The 26398-nt window shown below is 38.6% G+C and overlaps 1 protein-coding gene across 2 annotated transcripts in view; it reads right to left on the reverse strand.

The window, feature by feature from the left end:
- Nucleotides 1-26398, reverse strand: part of Acf (ATP-dependent chromatin assembly factor large subunit) — a 711969-nt gene that overhangs the window by 403363 nt on the left and 282208 nt on the right. For both annotated transcript variants that reach the window (XR_011017808.1, XM_068226116.1), the window contains exon 10: nucleotides 1472-1664. Coding sequence is in view for 1 of the 2 variants with exons in the window: in XM_068226116.1 (XP_068082217.1) it covers nucleotides 1472-1664 (193 nt within the window). In the remaining variant the exon portion in view is untranslated. The remainder of the gene's footprint in view (nucleotides 1-1471; nucleotides 1665-26398) is intronic.

A 26398-nucleotide genomic window follows, 5' to 3' on the forward strand; every position in this document is an offset into this window, starting at 1 on the left:
GAATTTTACGTTTTCGTGTTAAAATACCAAAAACCGCAGTCGTTTTATTTGCGCACGTAAGATTTTAAATGGTTGGTATAATTTCCAACTCGTACTGACATGTGCAGCGAGCGCGCTTTCCAGACGACGTCAAGGTCATGAATAACCGTAATTTCTAAAGTTTTGATGATATTTCTTTTATCTTTCCAATTTGACTGGATTTGTGATGCACAGAACTGAATATAATGCATTTGAGAACTTTTAAGAATCGATACTTACATTCGAAACCATGTTTTCGAGTTCAACATAACCTTTAAAAGTCGATGTAGGCCTAATATGCGCGGTACGAGATTTCCAGAAACTGACTACGAACTGTATACCAGAGACCAAATTACAATGAAAGATTAAGAAATGAAGGGATTTTGCCATCATTTTGGGTGCTTTTGTATCTAACGTGCTTTATTTTATTAGATGAGAGAATTAAAAAGCTACTTGTGGTCGATTGTCGTTTGGCTTGACGTTGTTAGATTTTTCGAAGAGTTTCGCTAGCCTAATAAATGTTGCTGAACTGAAAGAAGTTTTCACGGGAAACTGACGAAGATTCCCCTGTAAAATTGAATATACACTATCGAGATTTTGAACTCTCGTACCGGTTATTAATGCGGTTTCGCGGTCTAAGATGCCTGCCTCCCATCCAGAGGGCCCGGGTTCGATTGCGACCAGGTCGGGCAATTTTACCTGGATATAAGTCTGGTTCCAGGTCCACTCGGCCTACGTTATTACCTTTAGTTGTGGAGCTATCTAATGGCGAGATGGCGACCCCAATCTACAGAGCCAGGAATATCAGCCGAGAGGATTCGTTGCACTGACCATGCACCCTTGTAATCTGCAGGCCTTCGGGCTGAGCAGCGGTCGCTTGGCAGGCAAAGTCCCAATGGGGCTGTAGTTTGGTTTGGTTTGGTTTAGGAGTTTTTGTAAGATTATAATTATACTTACTTCATTTTTGTGATGTTTAGCCAAATTGTTGATGGTTTTCATTCAATCCCGGATTTTCCGTTTTCCCATCTTGTACGTTTTATTTTTTGGTGGTCCCTCGAAAAACGGAGAATCGAGGTTTCACTGTATGTGGATTCAAAAAGTCAGACAACACTATACTGTTTTCTTGGATTGCAATCCACCAACAATGAAAATAATTCAAGAATCTAGAATCTGTCATTATTGATGCCATGTCACATGCTGGTGCTGAACATCACATTAATGTCAGTTGGATGAAATGTCATGTGTAGTGGAGTCATGGGACAGAACAATTATTCCAACAATTATTTCAAGCATGGTTTCAATTTTCACGATTTTTTCTTAATCTTCAGGCAATACGCAATACTATCTCTTTTTTTTTGTGTGTGTTCTATGTTTCATTAAGCTTTGTGTGTAGCAGTGTCAAGGAAGCAAAAAAAACTAATGTAAACATATATACACAGAGATATCAACTCACCTCCATTTAGTTCTTTTCTCCTCCAGATAACCACCTGAAGTCAGGAAATGAAGGCGTACCACCTCACTAATAGAAAATGAATCTAGCCGAAACTGCCTCAGCGGGATACCATGGCAAAGATGAGTGTAGTTCCTTGTAGCTGCAGCAAGCTCCAACGCCCTCTCAACATGATCATCGAAATCTTCTAACTGGCCTATAACATACAGCATGGTGCTTATCACAGTAATATCGAGGGGGAAAAGATGTGTATGACATTTTCTATCTCTTTTGAATGTATGAATGTCTTACCCATTCATTTACAAAAAGGAGATAAGATATAAAAAATTAATGAAGAATTACAACTCGTGCTGCTAAAATAATGAAAAGAATGTTAGAAAGAAGTAGTAAAGAAAAGCTAGAAATGCAAATACAGTTTGGTTTTAAAACTGAAAAATCAGCAGTGGAGCACATTTTCATTACAAGGCAAAATGTCAAAAAGCAGAGGGATGGGAAGAGTATCGTGATGACAACCAATTTAGCTGCAAAGTAAAAAACAGTAAGGTCTGGTATAGAATGGAGTACAAAAGTAGGAAACTTAGCACAATTTTAATTGGAATATTAAAATTTTGAAGGTTAGTGGTATCTATGAACAGACTGATGCAGAAAATGGGAAGCTAGAACACTAGATACTAGATACTGGAATTCAACACAACTGTGATAGCAACTGGAAAGAGAGAAGGAAAAGGGTAATACAAATCAGAAGTTGTTGAGAACTGCTTGTATTCAAGAAACGAATTAATGAAATGCCAAAAATTTACAAGAAGATGTAAATCAGGAACTAGTATTTATTTACTGTAAATTAATAACATAATTGACACTGCTCCAGAGTCCTACTGCACAAATATTTCAATGAACAATACAACTGAAATTCCTGTGGAACCCCACAACAATAATATTTACATAATATGACACAGCTCTGGAGCCCTACTATGCTAAATATAACTGATATTGTTCTAGAGTCAACCGCATCAACCTGAATAGCCAGTCTATTAGGACAGGAAATACAGGGTCGTTGGAAACAACGTGAACTGGGTATATGACTGTTAGGAGTGTTGGTCTTGCTGATAAATAATTTAAAAGAAATCACTCCATATCTCATGCCATTATTGTTTATCAGCTGCTGAAATTAGCCAATAAGATCGTTCGCGGGAGAATTCAAATGGGTTTTGCGAGGCCGTGTTGCTAAATCTTCACGCAACTTAAGATAGACCTGAGAACACCAATCGAAGAAAAAATTTGCCAGGGGTGGGATCTGAACATTAACCTTGAGGTTGACAGGAATACGCCACAGCAAGTATACTACGGAGACTCCGACTGAATTCCACGGTGTGTTTGCGTCTGATGCCGATTTCTCTGCATCGGGAGCTGCTAGGCGATCCGTCACTTATGGAAATCTGGCATGCGTACAGTGGACTCGAACTCTTATTGCAATGCATGCTTAGTCAGTGTCGACATCACCATACAACAGTTCTCTTATACCAAGTTAGATTATATGCATTTAGCTTATGGCACTGATCAGCAAACCGGAGCAAAGGCACGGATGATTTACAGTAAAGGATTTCCCCATTGTGTCATACAGTGCAGCAACACGTTTCGATCCTGTAACTGTTCAAGAGTATGATCCCCAATTTTAAGTTAGGAAATGTTTGTATACGATTATCTCCCAATTTTAGGTTAGGAAATTTTCGTAAATTAATTTGTAATATCATGTGTTTTTAAATTAAGATATAAGGAACATGATATTGTAAGAAGAATTTGTAGTTAGAGAATACTGCATATGTGCATCATTATATTTTGTATAAATTTCTGTTTGTGTAAGAGTCTGTAATCATGGCCTAGCAGTTAAGATTGTGCAACCTGGAAAACCGCGACTATAGGGGGAAATAATAATACCAATATAAATGGTCCGTTATTGGACATTATAAATTTTTCAGCTAGCTCATTCTTGGTTGCCAGCGTTTCGCCCTCGTGTGCTAGGGTGGGCTCATCAGTTGGTACCTAGCACACCTACCAATACGCTGGCTAGTGCATACCGTGGAGGCCACTGCGTAGGCTAACTGGAGCCACCGGCTCATTTGCTCATTCAGGACAAATATTTCATATTCCCTATGGGAATCAACATCTGTATCATATATTGGGAAAGCCGGTTGAAATTGGTTAAAAGTGCGGCAACCTGTGGTTTAGAAACCCGGGGTAATGCCGGGAAGTGTATGCTGAAGATGGTAATTCATCAATGTGGATAAACGTGCAAGATCGCTATTTGCAGGTCGGCAGCTTGATAACCAATCTGAAAGCTCCGATTTCGAACAAGACTGCATTGACCAAGAGACACTTGGAAGATGTGGCAGTGGTAGTGTTTCCAGTGAATTTTGGCAGACGCTATGGTATATGGAGCGAGCCTATATTTACATGTGTGTGCGTGCAATGAGTGTCTGATTTATTATGGAGTGATGGACGAAGCATATTGTGCGTGCGAGCTACGAGTTTATTATCATTACTGTTCACGACTAATGCAGTTGCTGTTCATAAAGATTACCATTATGAAGTTTTTGCTGTATGAGGTCTTTACGGTTGCATTACTGTAACCTTATGGAGTCACAGCGAGTGCTTAACTCGGCAATCAAGTTCCCGATGAGCAGTAGGTGGAAGACACTACATAGTGTTTTTTGTAAGTTAGACTCTGGATTATTCCTCTCCGAGGAAATGCACACTGTGAGATAATTTGTATGTATAATCTGGAGGTAATTGTTGTTGTGCACAGAACAGATGACTTGAAACCGTAGGCCAAGTGTTTATTACTTGCTGATTCTTTGAATAATACATGGTTTTCATTTATTAATCCCACAGCAGACATTGTACATTGTGGATGTGTATGGCTTATTAACAGTGTATAATGTGGTGAGTGGGTTTGTTTCACATACAACCTAGGATAAATAGATTCCACGGCGATGATGCTATTGTGTGATGTATATGAGGTTAGGAAGGGATGGTCTTCTTATTCGTAGGACATGACCAATTTGAAGCATGGCCTTCAGAACTACAGTATGTCTAGTTGTGGTGTAAAGCTTGTAGATGTTTTTTGTGTATGATTATTTTGGTCTCATCACGTGATTATTGTTGGTTTTTGTTTTGTTTTATTTTGTTTTGGGAGTAAATTCATGCAGTGAAACTTGTGGTAAATCTTTTATCGGTGCAGTATGGAAAAGCCTGGCATGCCACCCAAATTTAATTTCAGGGGTAACCAGTAACATGTAAGGTTATAAACCAAGTTTGAAGCCCCATCAGCCTGATGACCGTTGCCTTGGGAGAGGGAATTATTTTATGCTCTACAGAATCAATTATTCCTGTAAATCTTTTGCAGGTGGCGCCCAATTTTGTTATTTATATTTTATTCTAGTTACAATTAATCCATTTCATATTCTCAATTTCGCCAAACGGTTTCAATTCACTATGTTGTGATGTAGACACTTACTTACTACGCTTGCGTTGCGAATATGAGTCCAAGTCCACTGTATGCATGCCAGATTTCCGTGACCGATCGTCTAGCAGCTACCGACGCAAAGAAATCAGCAGCACACACACTGTGGGTTCCAGACAGGTTCTAAATAGCGTACTTGTTATGGCGCGATCCTGTCAACCTGGATGTTCATGTCAAAATCGCCCCCAGCGAAGCTTTTCTTTGATTGGCGTTCTCAAACCAGTCTTAAGGGCACGTGTCTGTGAAGACCATAATGAAATAGTGCGAAATCACTATTTTTGCCATCATAATTTGACCAGATACACTTGTTCTATGTGGACAAATATTTTATGTGCAATTAATGAATATTCTAGATTGTTGTTATATCATTAATTGTTGGTTAAAGTTAATTGTGAATTTTTTATGAGAGTTTGTTTATTGTAATGTTTTTAAGACTGCAAAATTGCTCCGAGCTGTCGGAAGGGTAAACTCGGAAACTACTTGTGTGATATGAATGATATTTTTACAGGTGCTACCTACATCATGTAGCAACAAAGTAGACTACAATCATAATATATGGTAAGACGGTTCTTTTGTGGGAAAAGTTCTAAAATTGTCATTAAAATTTTCATAAATTTTGTTGAATATTTTATGGTCTATTCTTAATAAATAAAGAGCTACGTTCATGATTTTAGTCTACTTTCCAGACAACAGAACACTAAAGCTATGTGCCAAATTTCAGTGGTCTATCATTAACGGTTACTGAGATAGTAAAATAAATATTCCTAAAAAATACAATTTTTCAGGAGAGTCATTCAAAGTAAAAATTTAATTTTGTGATCAACCCCTACAGGTTCGATGCATTCCAACTCCATATTCCTCATGATACAAGACACTCATCAACCTGCTGTGTTTTACTATTCCTCCTCTTTGTTCTGCCTTCTTTAGGGCTTCCAAATACAGCCCTCTCAGCATCAGTTACCTACGACGACCTATTGCAGCTAATGCTGAGGCCTTATTTACCCCTGGGGATATTCCTAATGACTCCAGTACCTTACATCTGGATGCAGCACTTGCATTGAAGCAGATAACTGCATCCAATACACCAATTTTTAGGGTAGGAATACCTACAAATACGCTTTTTGGCACACGTTCACAAATGCAATGATGGAAACTCTCATTAGGGCCCAGTGTTCATCCCTGTAAACATTTTTCCAAGAGATTTTTGGCACTAAGATCTATATAAATAGGTTTTATGGCTTCAATAACAACATAGGGTAATGAATGTTTATGACAATAATCTTTACCCTCTGTCTTTGCTATCTGGTACCCAAACCAGAAGTCAGGACCTGGAGGACATAACACGTGTTGTGGGTGGTAATCAGTTGATACTTTGTGAAGTAAACTAGCCCATACTGATTTTCTCATAGCGTCCAAATTACCCTGGTTTCTCCTTATAGCTAAGCCATAGTACAGTTTTAATAAGCCCTGAGGGAGGTTTTCTGTGGTTTCCCATTTTCACGCCAGGCAACTTCATCTTATCAAACCAGTCATCTTCGGATTTCTGAAAAGATAAATCATCACAGACATTCTGTAAGTGTTAAATAATCTCGTCTTCTTCTAGTGTTTCGAACCTACACTTTGAACTAGATGCTGCCATATTTAGCCTACTGCGGACAAGTAGCACAGCACAGTTGTAAAATGAAAACAAGCTTCAAGAAGTGGTATTTGCTGCCATCGTGCGAAAAAACCTCAATTAAGGCTACAATACACGACGCGGCAAAGTAGCTCGTCATACCCAGGAGGTATTCGTGGTAAATAAAGAGTACATATATATTAGTCATGCCCGTTACCCTGTAACATTCAGCGTACGAATATATACGTCATGCCCAGTTAAGAGATTAAGATGTAGGCCAATGAAAAATTTTGTACCTTTATTTTTAGGCCTTTTGATATTTATTTGACTATCCAGTGAGTATTAGAGGTGTGTCAGGGCCTTAGCACAGAGTTTTCTGGAACTTTCCCCTCAGCTATAAAAGCTGGCACATTTTCGGACCAGGTTGTCTTAGTGATTGCTCCAGTTTAGTGTGTTCGTAACGGAGGTGAGGGGCCGCCTCATCCATCTTTGGGAGGTTCACCAGCTCAAGTTAACGGCAGATCGTGTTTAAAATCTGATAGTCTTTCAAACCTAGCTTGAGGAAAATTCGAATCTTAAGTAATGTAACTTTATTTTCTAAAATGTAAATTTCAAACTTTAAATGTAAATTTCAACCAAGCCGTAAGAACTTAACTGAAATCAGGGAACAGAGAGTGAGCTACCCTCTCGAATTCCCTCTCAACTTGATTCTGAGGTTACTAAGATTTATTAACCTTTTCTGTCTTGTAATTTCCGTAACTTAAATATTTTCCTCCATCTAGTCACCTCCGTAGTATAGGCTTAGCCTCAAATGTAGGGCCATAAGCCCGAATAGGGTTTTAAGCATTTCATTTAAATTTTCAAGGAGTGCAAGTGTCCGCCTCCTCATCATTTTGATTTTTGGGCCAGTAACCTTTTGTTTTTACCAAAGGCCTTGTTGAATGGGTACTCAGTACCCCTGTTAAACTCTATTTCATTCCTTTCACGTTAAAGATATCAGATTGTTGAGCATTTAAGAGAGTGAATACCATTTGATTTTGTAAAATGTCGGTTGAGCCTTTGATAGGCCTGGACATTTTTGAAAATGGATTCCTAAGTGTAAATTGATAGAGCAATAATGCTCTTCCTGTTGATGTGAAGGAAATTGGGAGACCCGTCTCCTTGACTATCTGTTCAAGGGAGCAGTTGTGCTCATGTAAAATTTGTAATTAAGGAGTTTCTGGCTCATGTTGTAAATTGTTGTTTTCTCTAATTCTCCTATGCAAGATCTCGAGCTAGATTTGTACTTGATCTACTGTTATTTGCTCAGGGAAGTGTACGTGTTCGAAGTTTGAAAAGAAAAAAAAGAAAAGAGTAGAAGAATAAGAAGAAGAAAGGAAAGGTCAAGAGAAGAATTAAAACTGCCAATTTTAAAGTTTTAAATTAATCTTTCGACTTTCGTATATCCACCTATTCATGCCCGCACCTTCTTTCACCTCTGTGTTCCACAGAATCCCCGGAACAACAACAACAATAATGTTATTGGTTGTTACGTCCCACTAACTACTTTTATGGTTCTCAGAGACATCATGTCCCACAGCAGTTCTTTTATATGTCAGTAAATCTACCGAAATGAGGCTCACATATTCAAGCACCTTCAAATACCACTGGACTGAGCCAGGGTCGAAACAACCAAGTTTGGCTCAGATGGGCAACGCTCCACAGTCCCGAGCTACTCCAGAAAACCATCTTCAGGGCTGCAGATGGTGGGGTTCAAAGCCATTATCTCCCGAATGCAAGCTCATTGCTGCGCGCCTCTAGCCACACTGCCAACTTGCTCGGTGAAGTGTCTTTCTTTCACCCTAAAGGGTGACTTTTACTCCCTGTATGGATGGCTCATGGAGATTTTCTCGAAGATTCGAAACTACAGTGAGGCGGAATCAAGAAAATGTCATTCTTTGTCCCACATTTAGGGATCTCCAAATGACCGGGTGATTGAAAATACACTGCCTAACAAAAAAAAGAAGCACCCAGAAGGGCAGGAGGAAATTAAATGAAGCTTCATGTGTTGAGAAAGTATGTGATGCTATTTTGAGCAATTACAAAATCGAGTCAAATTTACAAAGAACTTGACAGTACGATCCCACATATAAGTATGACGTTACACCCCCTCTGGCATGGATGCAAGCACTAATTCAGTTGGGAAGGGTGTTATGAAGCTGCCGTATCCTCTCCTGAGGCAAGCTGGCCCACAACTGTTGTAACCACTTTGATACCCTTGGTACCGGTGCTGGGCAGTGTTGACATCCCAGCCGGTCCCACACGTCCTATCAGCGACAGATGTGGGTATCTTGCTGGCCACGGTAGTACCTCAACATCATGCAGACTGTTCGTAGAAACATGTGCCATGTACGGACAAATTTTTTCCTGTTGAAAAAATTTACCACAACACTGTCGTATGAGGTTGCATGAGGCGCAATACATGAGGAAGCAGGATATCCGTTTTCTTTTCTTTTTTTTTTTTTTGCTTTACGTCGCACCGACACAGATACGTCTTATGGCGACGATGGGATAGGAAAGGCCTAGAAAATGGAAGGAAGCGGCCGTGGCCTTAATTAAGGTACAGTCCCGGCATTTGCCTGGTGTGAAAATGGGAAACCACGGAAAACCATCTTCAGGGCTGCCGACAGTGGGGCTCGAACATACTATCTCCCGATTACTGGATACTGGCCGCACTTAAGCGCCTGCAGCTATCGAGCTCGGTCAGGATATCCGTGACATACCACTGTGCCGTTGGAGTTTCCTGAATCACTACCAGTCATGACCTGAACATACACCCGAAGGCTTACCACACCATGACGCCAGGACTTGTAACACAACTACGCCTCCCCAAAACATTGGAAAAATGGAACCTCGCCCCAGGTCGCCGACATACTCTCAGGCGATGGTCATCTGGGGTAGTGCAGAACAGCGATTCATCGCTGAACATTATGCGATGCCTTTCATCAGCAATCCAAGCTTGCCAATCACAGCACCATTCCAAACACAGCCATTTGTGTTGTGGTGTTAATGACAGCATACGCATGGGATGGTAATTCCCTAGTCCAACTGCTGCCAGTCTCCGACCAATTGCGGGAAAACTCAGAGTGTTGTTCTTGGATGGCAGGCGCAGATGTAAAGGGGGTTACAAAGTGCTTGGTGTGCAACACTGCAATCCTCCCTTCTTATGGTCAGACGTGCTCGGCCAGAAATTTGACAAAGAGTATGCCTACCCTCAATTGCCCATGAAGTCCAACATCAGGCCACTGTAACATTTCAATGTCCCACAAATCTGGATATTGCACAATTCGACCAGTTAGCCAAATGGAGACCCTCAATAAGGCCCCTGATAACGCTGTCTCACATGAACGCGCAGCATCTCCGTGTCTTTCACAGTGATCACTCAACATACGACACTGTTCACGCCCATTATATACCCTACCATGCCTGGCAACAACACTAAACACGACAACATTAATACAATCTGGTGACCATTCTACCCGTCAGAGAGGTTTGCAATTCTCTGTGACATACCCGCCAATGGTGTGTACGTATGCGAAGTTACAACATCCAAACATTTCTTCTGGGTGTTTCAATTATTTTGTCAGGCAGTGTAGCTATGTCCACCATGTGAAGGAAAAAGTTCTTGTACCACTTGACAATTTTCCTCATAGGTGGATATGCATGTGTCACATCATTCAACCTATGCACCTGAGATTGGGAATATACCCATTCAGTAATTCGGGTTTGAATATAGCTAATTTTGTGAAAGAACGTGTATTCGATGTATCCATCATTCCCACCCTAGAGTGACGATGCGATGGAACTGACACTTGTCTTCTATCACTCCGTAACACATACATATCGTATTTTATCCCTTCGTAGTTTTTCGGCATTACCAATTTTAAGTAGCATAACCCTGTTAGTTCTCAAGTGCATTAGTTCCATTACCATGCAAAGCTACAAACAGTTTTGAAAAATGCCTTTTTGCTAGTGGCTTTACGTCGCACCGACTCGGAGATAGGTCTTACGACGACGATAGGATAGGAAAGGCCTGGGAGTGGGAAGGAAGCGGCAGTGGTCTTAATTAAGGTACAGCCCCAGCATTTGCCTGGTGTGAAAATCGGAAACCACGGAAAACAATCTTCAGGGCTGCCAACAATGGGACTCGAACCCACTGTCTCCCGGATGCAAGCTCACAGCCGCATGCTTGGAGAAATATACTACAGTAGAAATCTGCTATAAAGAGCATGGCATACAAAGAGAAAAACAATAACGTACAACGGGTGATTGTTTGGTCCGCCCTGTCAATATATTTTGAATAATTTATACGTACATGTTTTGGGAGCTTCAACTCCCTACTTATCTAAGTTTCAAGATATAACACCTTATCATATTAACATTCAGCATTGTCCTTTCTAACCTCAACTCTACATACTATATGTACACTTTGCATTTTTGTACAATAATGCCTGTTGTACCCGACACGTAAGGCATGGAATATTTTGATAACACTCTTGAATCATCCATTCATTCCTCCTGTCCTTTGCACTCATACAAAGTGTATCATCATCCTGGATGGATCCACTAGCTGTGTCGACCACTGATGAAATGTTACTTGTCACTGCTTGCATTGTGTTGACACTATGAAGCTACTATCTTACGTTATAACCCTTCATTGCACTGAATAGGGTCAACGTTGTAATATATATTTTTTTAAAAAATTTTAGCCATGCATGTGCCGTCAGGGCAGATGACGTTTGCTCAATTGTTGCAGGACCGGAGTTTTTGAATCAGAGCAGAACAAACCTCCCGTTATGTTTCCGCAAATGCCCCTCTGGTACTATAAAAAGAAAAAGAATAAAGAAAGAAAAGCTATTTTACCTAGTAAAAATACCGTACATAATCAGATTCTATGTGATATAAAATACTTGGACTTACATAAAATGATAATACGGAGGAAAAACTATCCGCTTGCCGGCCATCCATTAACAGAAAGAATATTACCCATAAGACCTAACAATTTGAGTGGAGGGGAGGGGTAGCGGTAGGGAGTGGGCCTGACGTTATAATTGATGCTATCTATTATCCTTTTTCTTTCCCTTCACATATTGGTTAGTTAACTTAAATAACGAACTTTCTTCTTTAATGTGTTCATTTAAATTGTTGTCAATATTTTGTTTCTGATCTATGTAAATTTCTAATTTCTCCAGGATGTCCATATATTTCCCTTTGTTTGCTGAATGTATTAATTTCATGTCTTGTTTGATGTTGGTGAATGATTATTTTCATGCATGTGTTCGCACATAGCTGAATATTTTCCGTACTTTTTAGCACTGGTTATTTCTTTGTATCTAATGGCTATATTTCTTCCCCATTGTCCGATGTATTTTTGGTTACAGTTTTGACACGTCAGTCTGATATTCCTGATATATTGAATTGGTTGTCTGTGTTAATCTTGCTTGAATTTGCGAACATATTATTAGTAGTACGGTATGCTACTTGAATATTGAATTTCATAAATGTGTTAGCCAGCTCGTATGAATGCCTGTTCCGATATGTGTTTTTGGTTTGTTGATGATACTATTCTTTATTTTGTTGACATAGTTTCTTGTGTAACCGTTGCTTTTTGCTATATCATAAATTAATGTCATTTCTGTTTTACATTCTATTTCTGTAAGTGGTGTGTGTATCGCCCTGTTGATTAAGCTATAAAAAGTGGCCTTTTTATGCTGTCCTGGATGGTTGGAATCGATTCTAATTATAGTATTGGTATGTGTTGGTTTTCTATATACAGTAGAACCTCGATAATTCGAAATCGGTTAATTCAAAATCCCACGTAATTCGAAGAAGTTCTCGTTCCCGGAAACATGAGATACAGTTTTGCATGTTATTTAAATTGTTTAATTCGAAATACGGATAATTCGTAATTCGAAGTACAATATCGGCCCCATTACCGAAATGCAGACTTTTAATTCGAAACTGCCTTTACATTTTAAAACAATAGTATGTTACAGAGTACTTTCAACTCGAAATTTATCCGCGTCATAATAGAAGGCGTGTTCCGGAACGTGGAGGGGTAGCTTTCCGCACTTACACTCACTTCGGTGGGTCTACAGTGCGCTTCATGATTGCAAAGTTGAATGAAATCGGAATTCTTTTGTATTCAACCTTTTAATGGAACGCCGTAATATCACGCAACAGGCATTGTGCGGGAAAACAGAATGCGCGAACGCTGGCGATGCCGACAGTTGACGAAAAAGCGTGGCTCATATAATATATTCGTAGGCACCGAACAATACTGTAATTGCCGATGAAATTGCATTGCTTTATTTTAATGCGAGCCCAAACGGTCTTATGGTTTTGCAACTGCAATGCACATGGAAGCGAGAAACTTTATCCCCTCGTCATAGAAAAGTTCGATAAGCTACAATGTTTTAATGGCGTCGGGCACTTTCCATGCCAGTACAAAGCATCTAAAAATGCAAACAGTACAGATATCTAAAAAACAATGCATTTGCACAGGGGAACCAGCATAATTTATCGTCGTCTTTGAATTGTGTGATTTTTTTTCTTTCGTTGCGTGAGGTTATGTTCGTCAGGGATTTATCCAAGTGCATTATTTGAACATTGTAAATGCACCTTGCTGGATACATTTCGGAAATAGTTTTTCCATGGCATTGGAAAGGTTTAAACTGTGAATCGAGGTGATTGCATGTATTAATGGGTCTTAGAATACTTTGTGACGCGGCAAGTATTTACATTTCTGAAGTACGAGAGAAGTGCCATGGCGGGAAATCGTACAAGGAAAGAGTCATAGGAAAGTTTGATTTTAAGGGCATTGGGTACTTTCTGTGTAAATACAAGGCATCTAAAATGCATACAGTATAATACTCCAATGAATGAAGCACTTGCACATGGGAGCCAGCATAGATTATCCTCGTCTTTGAATCGTGCTTTTTTTTTTTCTTTCTTTCGTTGCGTGAGGTTATATTTGCCTGTGAGATATGCAAGTGCATTATTTGAATACTGTAAATGCACCTTTTTGGATACATTTTGGAAAAAGTTCTTTTTTCATGGCATGTGAATGAAGGTTAAATGCATGCAGTATCGGGCCTTAGAATATTTCGTAACGTGGCAAGGGTTGGTACTTCTGAATTGCGAATTGGCGGTTAATTCGAAATCACATAATTCGAAGTCAGATTTTTGAGTCCCAACGACTTCGAATTAACGAGGTTTTACTGTATTTGGTATTCAAAATGGTTATTTTGCCTAGAGATTGTTATATCCAAATAATTCAAGGATTGGTTCTTTTCTGATCCTATCGTGAATTTAATATGTTTGTCCATGTTATTTAATATGTCCAATAGTTCCTCTGGTTTTAGTATTTGTTCATTATCACAAAAACAACGTCTACATATCTCAGCCACAGCTCCAACCCTTGTATTTTATCTATTATATTATTGGCTCCCAGGTGATCTAAATAAATATTTACTAAAATACCTGATGCTGGTGAGCCCACTGCTAACCCCTTTTCTTGTTTGTAAATTTGATTATTAAATGAGAAGAAGTTGCTTTCCAATGTGAAGGTTAGAATTTGTAAAAAATTCTTCGATTACTACTTTATTTAACCCACTGTGTTGAAATAGATTCTTTCTTATGATGTTGATTGTTTCTATTGTTGGTATGTTCGAATACATATTTATAATGTCAAAGCTATGAATGGAATTGTCTTCAGTTAGTGTGATCCTCTTTGTTTTATTACAAAAGTCTATGATGTTTATTAAATTATTATTATTATTATTATTATTATTATTATTATTATTATTATTGAACCTAAAATGTTTCTTGAGAAATTTATATATAAATTGTGCTAATTTGTAAGTTGGACTTTTTTGAAGTTAACCACTGGTCTGATCGGTACAATCTCTTTATGGATTTTCGGCTGTGCTCTTAGAGTGGGCAGTCCCGGGTTCATAGTTGTCAGTACTTTTTTATCTTTGACATCAAGTAGAAAGTTTGTCGATATAAAGAGAACTCCGTTATAGCGGCATTTTTTCTGTCCCTTCAAAATTCCTATATTAAACTGTGCATCGTCCTTTGGTTACAGCTACAGCCCTATCACTGATGCATCCGTTATTACGAGCGATTAAGCGTACGCGAATTTTTCCGTTACTGATATTTATGCAACCCAGCGATTATATTGCATGCAATCGATTACCTTCGGTATTGCTTCCTCGCTATGTCCCCTAGCGAGTTCTCTCGTCGACATTCAAAGGCGATATAAATGATCCGTTATTGGACATTATAAATTTTCCAGCTAACTCATTCTTGGTTGCCAGCGTTTCGCCCTCGTGTGCTAGGGTGGGCACTAGCCAGCGTATTGGTAGGTGTGCTAGATACCAACTGATGAGCCCACCCTAGCACATTAGGGCGAAACGCTGGCAACCAAGAATGAGTTAGCTGGAAAATTTATAATGTCCAATAACGGACCATTTATATTGGTATTGTAAATTTGCTCATTCAGGACAAATATTTCAGATTCCCTATGGGAATCAACATCTATATCATCTAATGGACAAGCAGGCATCAATTTTTGATAATGAGACAAAGTCTCTTAGTGCATTGGCACTGCCGGTGGCTCCAGTTAGCCTACGCAGTGGCCTCCACGGTATGCACTAGCCAGCGTATTGGTAGGTGTGCTAGGTACCAACTGATGAGCCCACCCTAGCACACGAGGGCGAAACGCTGGCAACCAAGAATGAGTTAGCTGGAAAATTTATAATGTCCAATAACGGACCATTTATATTGGTATTGTAAATTTGCTCATTCAGGACAAATATTTCAGATTCCCTATGGGAAAACCCGAAATGAAAGAGAAAATATTTTCCTAATAAATGCGTAAATGAAGTATCCGATAATGGTTGTTAACTCATTAAAAATAAAGGCCGAGTAAATGACCGCTTAATTTTAAGGCTAAATACTGCAATTAAGTAAAAATGGGATACACCTCGAGATATGGCAGAGTGCAGAATTGACTTCAGAGGTTAGTTTGTATTTTCTCGCATCTGGTTAAATTACGGAAAGGCTATTATGAAAATTTATAGAGGGAAGGTTAAGTTATCATTTCTCTACTGGTGTTTAAAGTGTGTTTTCACCATATGTATAGTATGGTTAAGTTAGGATAGGTGACGCTGTTTGAATAAGACAACCGATACGTTTGCCACAAAATGCGATCATCCATCTTCAGTGCGGTATAGTTCTCACCATATGCATTTGCGAGCTATCTCGTCGATATTTGAAGGTGATGTTGGAGTTGATTAATAATACCCGTCTACTGCTGTTCTCTAAGGAAAATTCGAAACGAAAGAGGATAACACGTTTTCATAATAAATGCGTGAATTACGTAAGCGATAGCAGTAGTTAATGTAGGATGCTGAAAAGTTTATTATGACACCTATTCAATACATTGGAAATGTTAAACATTTTGGAATTTATTATTATTTCCATATGAGACATGTTTCGCCCTTCCTTGAGGGCATCATCAGTCATAGTACCACCTCAAGGCATAAATCAGGTACCTGATTTGTAATTAAATTGCAAATACTAAGATACAAAATTGACAAATTACAGTGGGAAAGTCAAGAGAAAAACAACGTTCAGTGATGATATAGATAACAATACATCGCCACTGGCTGCAAACTATCAGTTGTGAAGGACAACAGCGTCAGACTGCTAGGGCACGTCCTACAAAGGATGACTCAACATTAACATGGAGCAGTTTAACAGAAAGCAAGTGACTTGCACCAATAGGCAAGACCACAGGGTATTTGAAAGTGTCCAGCAGCAGTGGTCCACATGAAGTACTGACGCTTTATTATTGACATTCACTACATGTCGTGAACCCCTCAACAACCCTCTAGTTGTTGAAGCCATAGCTGCAAGTGATCTGACCTAAATGGTTAAAACATGTTTGAGGTATCTCATGTGCTATTTATATGTCTGTATTTTTATTACAAGATAAACAGATGTGTCACATTTGAGTTGTCTACTTTCATAATTTACAGCAAGCTAGTTAGCAACATCTACTTGAGCATGAAGAAATGACATTGCTGTCACAATGATCTCTATCTGGGTTTCTTACATAACACAAGCAGAAATGTCTATCCGCATAGATTGTCCAGACTGAAGGGAACTTTTTTACTGCTATTGGGATTTTCTTGCAACTAACTCAACAGAACGTCTAAAACAAAACTATAAATATAACCCCTTAAATACTGATATAATAAATCTGCAACAATGTAAGTACGCAGAGGAAAGATCCACTATCACTATAGTTTCATAAAATATCACAAAAATGAGCAAAGATATGAATTATTTTCCAATTAAAAGTGCAAAGTGAAATCACAAATAAAAACTATGGCTAATGCATTTGTCGCCCAGAATACTGTACACAATACCATAGTCTTGGATGTGTGTCATGTGAAACTGAAACAAAGATCTAATATTTCATGAAGACAACAAATAGTAATAGAAATAGTATATATAGCATGGATCAAGGTGCATAGGGAACTGTCTCATTACCTTTACCAATGAACTGAAGCCCTCCAGGGTGGGAGAGGATGGTGAGGAGGGCTTTTATACTGGTAAAATAGGATATTCAACATCTGAGGCACCAAAAACTGGAAATGAAAAACATAATCTCAGTTGTCAAATAAAAACACACATTCATCAATAACATTCAATGGACTATTAGTTCATCAGTTTCTAGCATGAGAGAGAGAGAGAGAGAGAGAGAGAGAGAGAGAGAGAGATGGATGTCAGGCTGGAGTCCTTTGACATTTATCCTTCACCTTCCCATCCCTTCATTTTTGAGATTCCGGAGATGGATATAAACAGGCTTTCTGTCTAGAGAAGTACTTGAACTTGATGTACGATAACCGCACTGGGATTCTTTTTTTCTCCCCCACATAGCAGTGAATACTTTTCAACAATGACCATCAATATTCTCACTTTATCCTCTACTGACACAAGGCAACAGCCAAAATTTAGGCATCACATGTTTCTTTTGCGTGTGTTCTTTCAGTGTGTGCTTGCAACGTGAATTGCTGCTCTCCATCCGTTTCCTACACAAATACGTAGGTCGAGTCGTAAGTCATGGCAACTATTTTTTTTTCGCGAACAACACGGAAAATCTAAGATATGCGTTTGGAAATGTACGGTACGTACTTGCGAATGATGCCACTAGATGGTGCATGTAAACAACAGCGTGGGTCTAAGCATGCCCCCAAGTTCAGTGTGTGAGTGAGTGTCACAAAATGGAAGTCAACCAGCAGGAGCAAAGATTGCATATTAAAATAGCAGTTCTCCCCAGCAGAAATGCACGCCAATGCCACGCAGAGCTGCGGGAAGCATTAGGTGTGCATGCCATACCCTACAGAACAGTGGCGAGGTGGGTGGAGACGTTGAAACGGGGTAGGGTATCAACTGCCGATTTGCCTCGCCTAGGCTGTCCAGTGTCCATGGACAAGAATGTACAAACAGTGGAAACCTTGGGTGATTATTTCGAAGGTCTGTAACCAGTGGAGACCTGTCCTTTGTACGTAGTTTTGTGTATTTGCTGTCTATGCCATAATAGAACAATGTTTACCAATGTCACTTTCCTACGAGAATCTGCTGAAGTCAGAATTTATCTTCAGGCATTATGCATAAGTACACGCCCTATATTTCCAAATGCATATCTTAGAATTTTCGCGTCGTTTACTGTTCGTGAGAAAAAAAATAGTTGGCATGACTTATGACTCAACTCTCGTATAACTGGCATATAATTACCTGAGCATCTATCTAAAATAGGGTATCTCCTAATATATAGTTTCTAAATACCTAATTTGTATATTTTCATAGAATTTGATAAGAAGTTCTTACTTGGATAATTCTAAACGATTTTCAAAAGCTCTGATTCTTCAGAAGATAATTTTATGTACCACCAACTACTCCGACCATTTTCGGAAACGCTGAGGTGCCAAAATTTTGTCTTGTAGGAGTTCTTTTACATGCCAGTGAAACTACCTACATGAGGCTGACATATTCAAGCATCATCAAATACCACCGCACTGAGACAGGATAGAACCTGCCAAGTTGGCGTCAGAAGACTAGCGCTTCAACTGTCTGACCCACTTTGCCTGGCAGTATTTTGAAACTGATAAGTTTATTATACAGTAATTCGTCAATAATTCAGAAGCTGTTAATTCGGGTTACATTCGTGGGTACCAGTAACGTACATCAATTTCCTTTCCGTAGGAAGCTTTAAAGCACCATATTTTGTAAATCTTGTTGCAGCTTACCGATAGGGGACCCCCCCCCCCCCTCTCTCTCTCTCTCTCTCTCTCTCTCTCTCTCTCTCTCTCTCTAATCCTAATAATTTTAATCAAAATAACATAGAACAATTTCCAAATCATCTTTCATTCACGGTACATGGGTACATAAATTTCCTTGCCCTGGTATACAGCATAACATTCAACAACAACAGACAAAAGATTATTCTCACATCAGCCGCATTGCGTAGCGAACGTCACTTGTCTTTCGGTCCAGCCGAGAGAGTTTATTACTACTCGCTGACTCGTAATAATTCAAAATCTCTCCAAATTTAAAGAATCTCTCATTCCCAGAAACTTGAGGTACAGTTTTGAAATGTTATTTAAATTGTTAAACTTGATATACAGATATTTGAAATTTGCAGACAAATGTTGGTTCCATTACCGAGATTCATACTTTCAATTGAAAATTGTATTTCATTTTTTTAACAGTATTGCACAGCATAATTTAAATGCTGAAATTCTCCAAAATGATAGAAAACATCTTCTGGAGCGTGCAAGGGTAGCTTTCTTAACTTTCACTTTGGTGTGACAGTTGCTAAGTTCGAAGGACATCGTAGTTCTTTTGTGTTCTTGCAATTAGTTATTTTAGATTTTTTTTTTTTTGCTAGGGGCTTTACGTCGCACCGACACAGATAGGTCTTATGGCGACGATTAGATATTTTTAGTGAATTTATAATCTTGAGCATTTTATAGGTCGCTTGGTCCATATTTATCATTCTGCGATGCGATATTATTTGACGTAAATAAATATCACACAAGAACACGTTCACTTCCTTAATTTACACTGTACGTCACAACACACAATTATACACAGTAGTAAATGACACTATATACAACACTCAATAGCGGAGTACCCTGAAGTCGATTCTGACCAGTACAGATATCAACAACATGACTCGCGCACTCTCTTGAATTCACCGCCTCACTCACTTGAGTCCAATACTCTGACTCCACCTCGAAGCCCAACAAACACTCCCAGTCCATCACTTGCCTGAGTCCCAAGAATCAAGATCTATGAGCTGCGAACCTAGAACTGACTTCACTGACTGACAGCTCAATATTTATACTATTCGATGAACCCTCTAGAATGATAGACTTCTGGAAGAGTTCTTACAACACTCTAATGGAACACACATAAAACATCGATCGACCAGCTAGTCGAATGGGTACTCGAACTTTCCTCCACTATTTTCTAACACACATGGAAATATCTACAACATTTGTAATGTCTCTACATGTATCTGGATAATAAAACCTTATAGTAAGTTTCCAGAACCTTTCATATACCGTATACCAAATATAGTACAAGTCTAACATATGAACATTATGGAATTTTCTACCGCTTTCGACTATCTGGATATTGAGGTTATACAATTTTATATTACATTTTTACAGAGAAACCATATACTAGTCATATTTAACACTTAATAAAAGATAATTTAGCATTAAATAAACTATAATTAAAATATATTAAACATACTAATTGAAGGTTTTACACCAATTACAATGTCAAATCTACGACATATTCACGAAACACAATGTATGTTATGTGGGTCCAGCTAGTCAATACTTATTTGTGACAACAAATTGTTATCTACATTTTATTTACTTCAGTACATGTTTCGGGATTTTACCGTATTCTAATCCCTTTACCAGCTTTCTTATAAAACACTCTTAACATACTAAACTGTTCATTCTATTGCTATTACATGTTACATAAAATCATTTAAATACATGACCTTTAAAATATTGGTTACCAGTAACTTATACTGTTAAAATATTATTATATTATATGTGCTTGTCACTAGACAACTGTTGTGATGCAAGATATAAGTTTGCTGCTGGGACTTTACTTGTTCACTATGTTAAAATTGTTACATGGTCTTCACTTCTCTGTAGCACAATAGCACAATCCATTGTTTCGTTCGTTGTATCAATCCACTGAAATGTTCTTTTATTGGCTTTGCCTTAGACGTTAGTACACCAACTGAAGAATATTTCAATGGAATGATACAAGAACAAAATAAGGAACTGTGCAACAGAGAAGTGATCAAGGCTATTTAACAATTTTAAAATAGTGAACAAGTAAGGTACGGTACCAAACTTTTATCTCATATCACGACAACTGCGTCTAATGACACGTACATTTAATATAATAAGATATTAACAGTGATGGTTTTTTTTATTTTATTTTTTTAAATTTGTTTTACATCACACCGATACAGACAGGTCTTATGGTAATGATGAGATAGGTAAGGGCTAGGAGTAATGGAAAGGAAGTGGCCATGGCCTTAATTAAGGTACAGCCCCGGCATTTGCCCGGTGTGAAAATGGGAAGCCACAGAAAACCATCTTCAGGGCTGCCGACAGTGGGGTTCGAACCCACTATCTCCTGAAAGCAAGGTCTCAGCTGCGTTACCCTAACTGCACGGCCAAATCACCCGGTTTATACCAGTGTACCAGTAACCAATATCTTGAAATTCACATATTTCAATTATTTTAGGAAACATGTAATGTAATAGCAATAGAATAAAAGGTTTTAATATTCTCAGAGTATTTTGTAAAAAGGCTGATGAAGGGATTACAATAGAATCGCAAAACATATACCGAACTAAATAAAATGTAGATAGTTTGTTGTCACAAATAAGTATTGACTAGGCAAACCTATATAACATTGATTATTTTAATTTTTAATGCACAGTTATGTATTTCGTAGTTGTAATCTTGCATTGATGATGATGATGCTTGCTGTTTAAAGGGACCTAACATTGAGGTCATCGGCCCCTAGTGGTACGAAATGAGACGAAATGGAATGACAAATTAAAAGTCCAAAATTCTCCACTGACCAGAATTCAAAATGTGAGGACGAAGAACGAATGGATGGAGATATGAATTTAAAACAATCAGTGGATGCGACCCGCAATGCCTTACATTCACAGATTCTGACGTAAAACAATATGATTACTGACCAAGGGACTGCTGCTATAGCATAACATTGAATCGATGATGCTTGCAGTCTAAAGGGGGTCCAAAATCCAAGTTATCGGCCCCTCATAACGGTACTTATCGCTAGGAATGTAGAACCATGGTATTTGTCATGTTGTGGTACTAATCAAAAGTAGCAGAGACTCGCGGTATTCCACACATTATGGTACTACTCACAGGTTATGAAATTCAACATATACTACAGACCTATGGGTTTTCTCACATTGCGGTGCCATTTACAGGCAACGCAACCCTATGGTGTTCAGCACATGAGAGTACTAACCACAGTGACCTTCCCCTATCCCATGGCTTTCTTCATATAGTAGGTATTAATCATAGGCAAGGCAGAACCATGGTCCCGCTCATACGGTGGTACTAATCACAGGTACTGCAAAAGCCGACCGCATGGTGCTCCTGTGTGCTACTAATCACAAACCTATTTGGTACCTATTATAGTGGTACTACGCGCAAGTAAAAGCGACCCATGATGTTCTCCGCGTGCTGGTACTAGTCACAAGTAGTTTCATGGTTGCAAGAATATCATCCCTTGGCTGCCACTTTTAGTCGCCTCTTACGACAGGCAGGGGATACCGTGGGTGTATTCTTCATCTGCGTCCCCCACCCACAGGGGCTTGTGTGTTTGGTCTGCGACAAGTATTTTATTTCCCTCAAGTCCGCCGGCAAGCCGGTTAGGACCCCCCCTATCCACCACATGGGATGCGCCACGTGGGAGTATCACCTCTCCCCCTTCTGCACCAGCGTAGCAGGTTCGTGGTAATCTTCCATTAATACGGTACATAACTTAAAAAGCTCTTCAGTCTGTCAAACACACAAGGTCAATATAAAATATTGCACTATAAATACTTGTAAAAAAATCCACACTATTAATAAGGAACAAAAATACACACTAATAAAAAATAGTGTGCCCTTTAACAGGTATGTTATAGCGTAATATATCGTAAACTTGTGTGCTCGATAGACTGAAAAGCTTTTAAGTTATACTTAACGGAGTGCACACTGGAAAGTATGGCTTCCTGTATTGTTAGTTACGGTATTTTAGTTTAGGATACACTTGTTCGTTTTTGTACTCCAGATGGCTAGACCTCAGTATTCAGCCAAGTCACCGAGTGAGAAGCTGAAAATTTCATGGAGGTCGACATAGGGAAAAAAAAAAAAGAAATAGCTAAAGAACTTGGCATTTTTATGCTACTATTTCAACACCTGTAAAAAATTAACAGAGCATAGAAGATCAAGAAATGCAGAATGAGAACACTGCAAAGAGATTGCACATACCAGGACCCAAACACCCCAACTTGGGATTACTGATAAAGTGATTTTGATATGTTTGAGTGAACTACAGCCTCATTGGTGATAAAGATGGAACTGGAGTTTCAGTGTTCAAATGGATGGCTTCAGCATTTTAAGGAAAACCACAATATCACATGGCAAGGAGTGTGTGGAAAAGCAGAATCCGAAACACTGGTGATGCTGACATTTGGCGAGAAAGCACGGCTCATAACATCAATTCATATGCACTGAACAATATTTTCAATGGTAATGAAACTGTGTTGTTTATTAATGCCAAGCCCAAATAAAAAGTTTTAAAAGAGAGAAGTGCCACGGTGGGAAATTGTCCAAGGACAGGGTCACTGACCCCTGTGCCACAATGCAGATGGAGGTGAGGGACTCCTTTCCCTCATCATAGGGAAGTTTGAGAAGCCAAAATGTTTTATGGGTATCAGGTGCTTTCCATACAAGTTCAAAGCATCCAAAAAATGCCCAGAAAATGAACAAACTTTTTGAGAGGCTGGTGTGCCTTGAGCGCAAAATGGCCCAACAGGACATAAAACTAATTTCTCTTGTTAGATCAGTGCAAGGCACACAGACATAATTTAAGTTTTTAAAATGTGAGTCATCTTTTTCAGCTGACACACTACAAGCTACTTAAACATCCTAAAATCAAGGTATAATTTATCTCTAAAATGTGCCTACAGAAAGCAACTGGTGCATTACTTTCTCTGTGAAGTCGCTAGTACCTTCAGAGTTAAACAGTACTGATTTCCAATTTGCATTGCAATCAAACTACAGTAAAGAGATACTTTAATTCCAATGTTTCATCAAATTTGCCCAGGTTTGTGATACATAGCCGAGAGAAGTCAGTGTGCAGTGTTCTGATTGCCACTAAAGATCCAGATCATTGAACAACTGCAAAGAAAATGATGCAGGTACATAATGCAAAGGCACCGTATTACTGTCACAGATTTAATGCAGTTATGTTTTATAATGATGTACTGTGTATGATTATTTTGTAAATAATACATTATCTAACTATTCTAAAATCATAGCTGCCAACTTTTAGAAATAAAAAATAGGAAGATTTTTTTCTTCTTGGATTTCATCACATATATTGCGCCACGGTCTAAGTGAAAACAGGACAGGATAAAAGGCACATACATCTACAGTTAAAATGTGAATTGGCCATTAAATTTAAACTCTTAAATTAAAAAAACATTATATGGTTACAAGAAAATGTACCTTATCACCCTCATTTATGACACATACATACGAATAATAATACAGTCGAACCTCGATATCTCAAATCCCCCTTACTCAAATTTTCATATCTTGAACTAACTTAGATTTTCCGGCCGTTTGTCCTATTCTTCACCTGTATTTATTTCTCCATTCTCAAAATTCGGTTATACGAATTTCCCCATTTCTCGAAGCGAACATTTCCTCCCTTGAAGCAAAAAATACTCTAACTTGAATTTTGTGCAACATTAACTGTGCAATACGGCATTTGTGGTTTCTGAGCAACAGTTAACAAGTAACGAAAGGGTTACAGTCAAGCTGGAAACTAATACGACTGGAACCGAAAAACTTGAACTCCTAGTGATCGGCAAATCGGCAAAGCCTCGCCATTTCTCAGGTGTCAATTAATTACCAGTCACGTACGAAAGCAAGCCCAGAAGTCTCGGATGACAAGCTCCATTTGCGAAACTCGGCTACGTGGTATTGACAAGAAGTTTCAGCGTGAAGGGAGGAAAGGTTAACCGCAACAAACAGAAGAGACTAACCGATTTTTTTTCCAAACGTGTTAACAGAGCTATGTTTCTTGTTTCACTACTGTATGTACTGTATCCTGTCTTGTAGAAAGTTACTCTAATAAGTGTTATAAATAAAGTGATGCCATAAAATAGAGTTTCTCTGTATATTTTTAAAGTACCTTTAAAGATAATGTATTCAGTAAAAGCCCGTAGATACATATGATTCAATAATGTGCAATACATGCTCAAAAACAGTATTCTCTATATCTTGAAATTTTGATAACTCAAAATAAAATTTATCTCCCGAGGTGATTCGCATGATAGTTTCCTTTTATTTTACTGTAAAATGAACGGAAATTTAATTTTATAGGTATCTCTGAATACTTGGAGATATCGTTTATGTTTTTTGGCCATAACGTGAAGAGAAAATACCAGAAACTGTCACTGACACAACTCCCTGAAATACATTCAACTCATTAAAATTATGAAGAAACAAAAATGCACTGAAATACGCGAAATTACCACATACAAAACAGATCGGTATGTCGCATACATTATTAACGTAAGACTTTGACACGGGGGAAAGCACAGAACCGCTAGAAAAAGCACGTGGCATACATGCACAGAAACGATGTTAATAGTGCACGAACCACACGATAAGAAACTCATTCTTTCGTCCCGATTAACTGAGTCACTAGCGCTCGCTAGGCTCTCCTGCTTGCAGGACGATTGCCGTCCTGTATCCCCAGCCGTACAGCACACATGCTGCTGTAGCGAGCAAGAAACACAATACACGAAGGCGACAGACGATACACTCGTGAAATAAAGCATCAAATAAAAACGCTTGAAAATGAGGTTGGGTAAATTACACAAGCACATAAGAATTTATCCTTTATCCTAGAAGAAGAGTATTGACTGTACGTGAGATTATATTGGTCAAAAATAGGAAGAATTAAAAATAAATCTGAAAATCGAAGACGAGTTAAAAAACGGAAAGTTTCTGGGTAAATCGGAAGGGTTGGCAGGTATGTAATATTATTTACAGCCACCGTCCTGAATGCAGAGGTGTAGTCAGGGTTCTCTTATACTTCAAAGGACTAGTTGACCTCACATTGTAGTGATCAAGAATAACTAAAATATCCATTTTTTTCTTCACTCAAAATTACACTGTTGTACTTTACAGGATCAAATCCTACACACCATTTGAAAACGTACAAAACTGTCAAAAGTTGTTACAAACAATATGAAGCAAAAAATTGTTAAACAAAAATTATGTAACTCCTGTCCACATTCCCCTAAATTATACTGATCCCCATCTGCCACTAAGCAATATATGAGGAAGAAAAACATTAACTCATTGGGCCCAAG

Source organism: Anabrus simplex, chromosome 2 (genome assembly GCF_040414725.1).
Source record: "Anabrus simplex isolate iqAnaSimp1 chromosome 2, ASM4041472v1, whole genome shotgun sequence".
In the NCBI taxonomy this organism is placed as follows: Eukaryota; Metazoa; Arthropoda; class Insecta; order Orthoptera; family Tettigoniidae; genus Anabrus; species Anabrus simplex.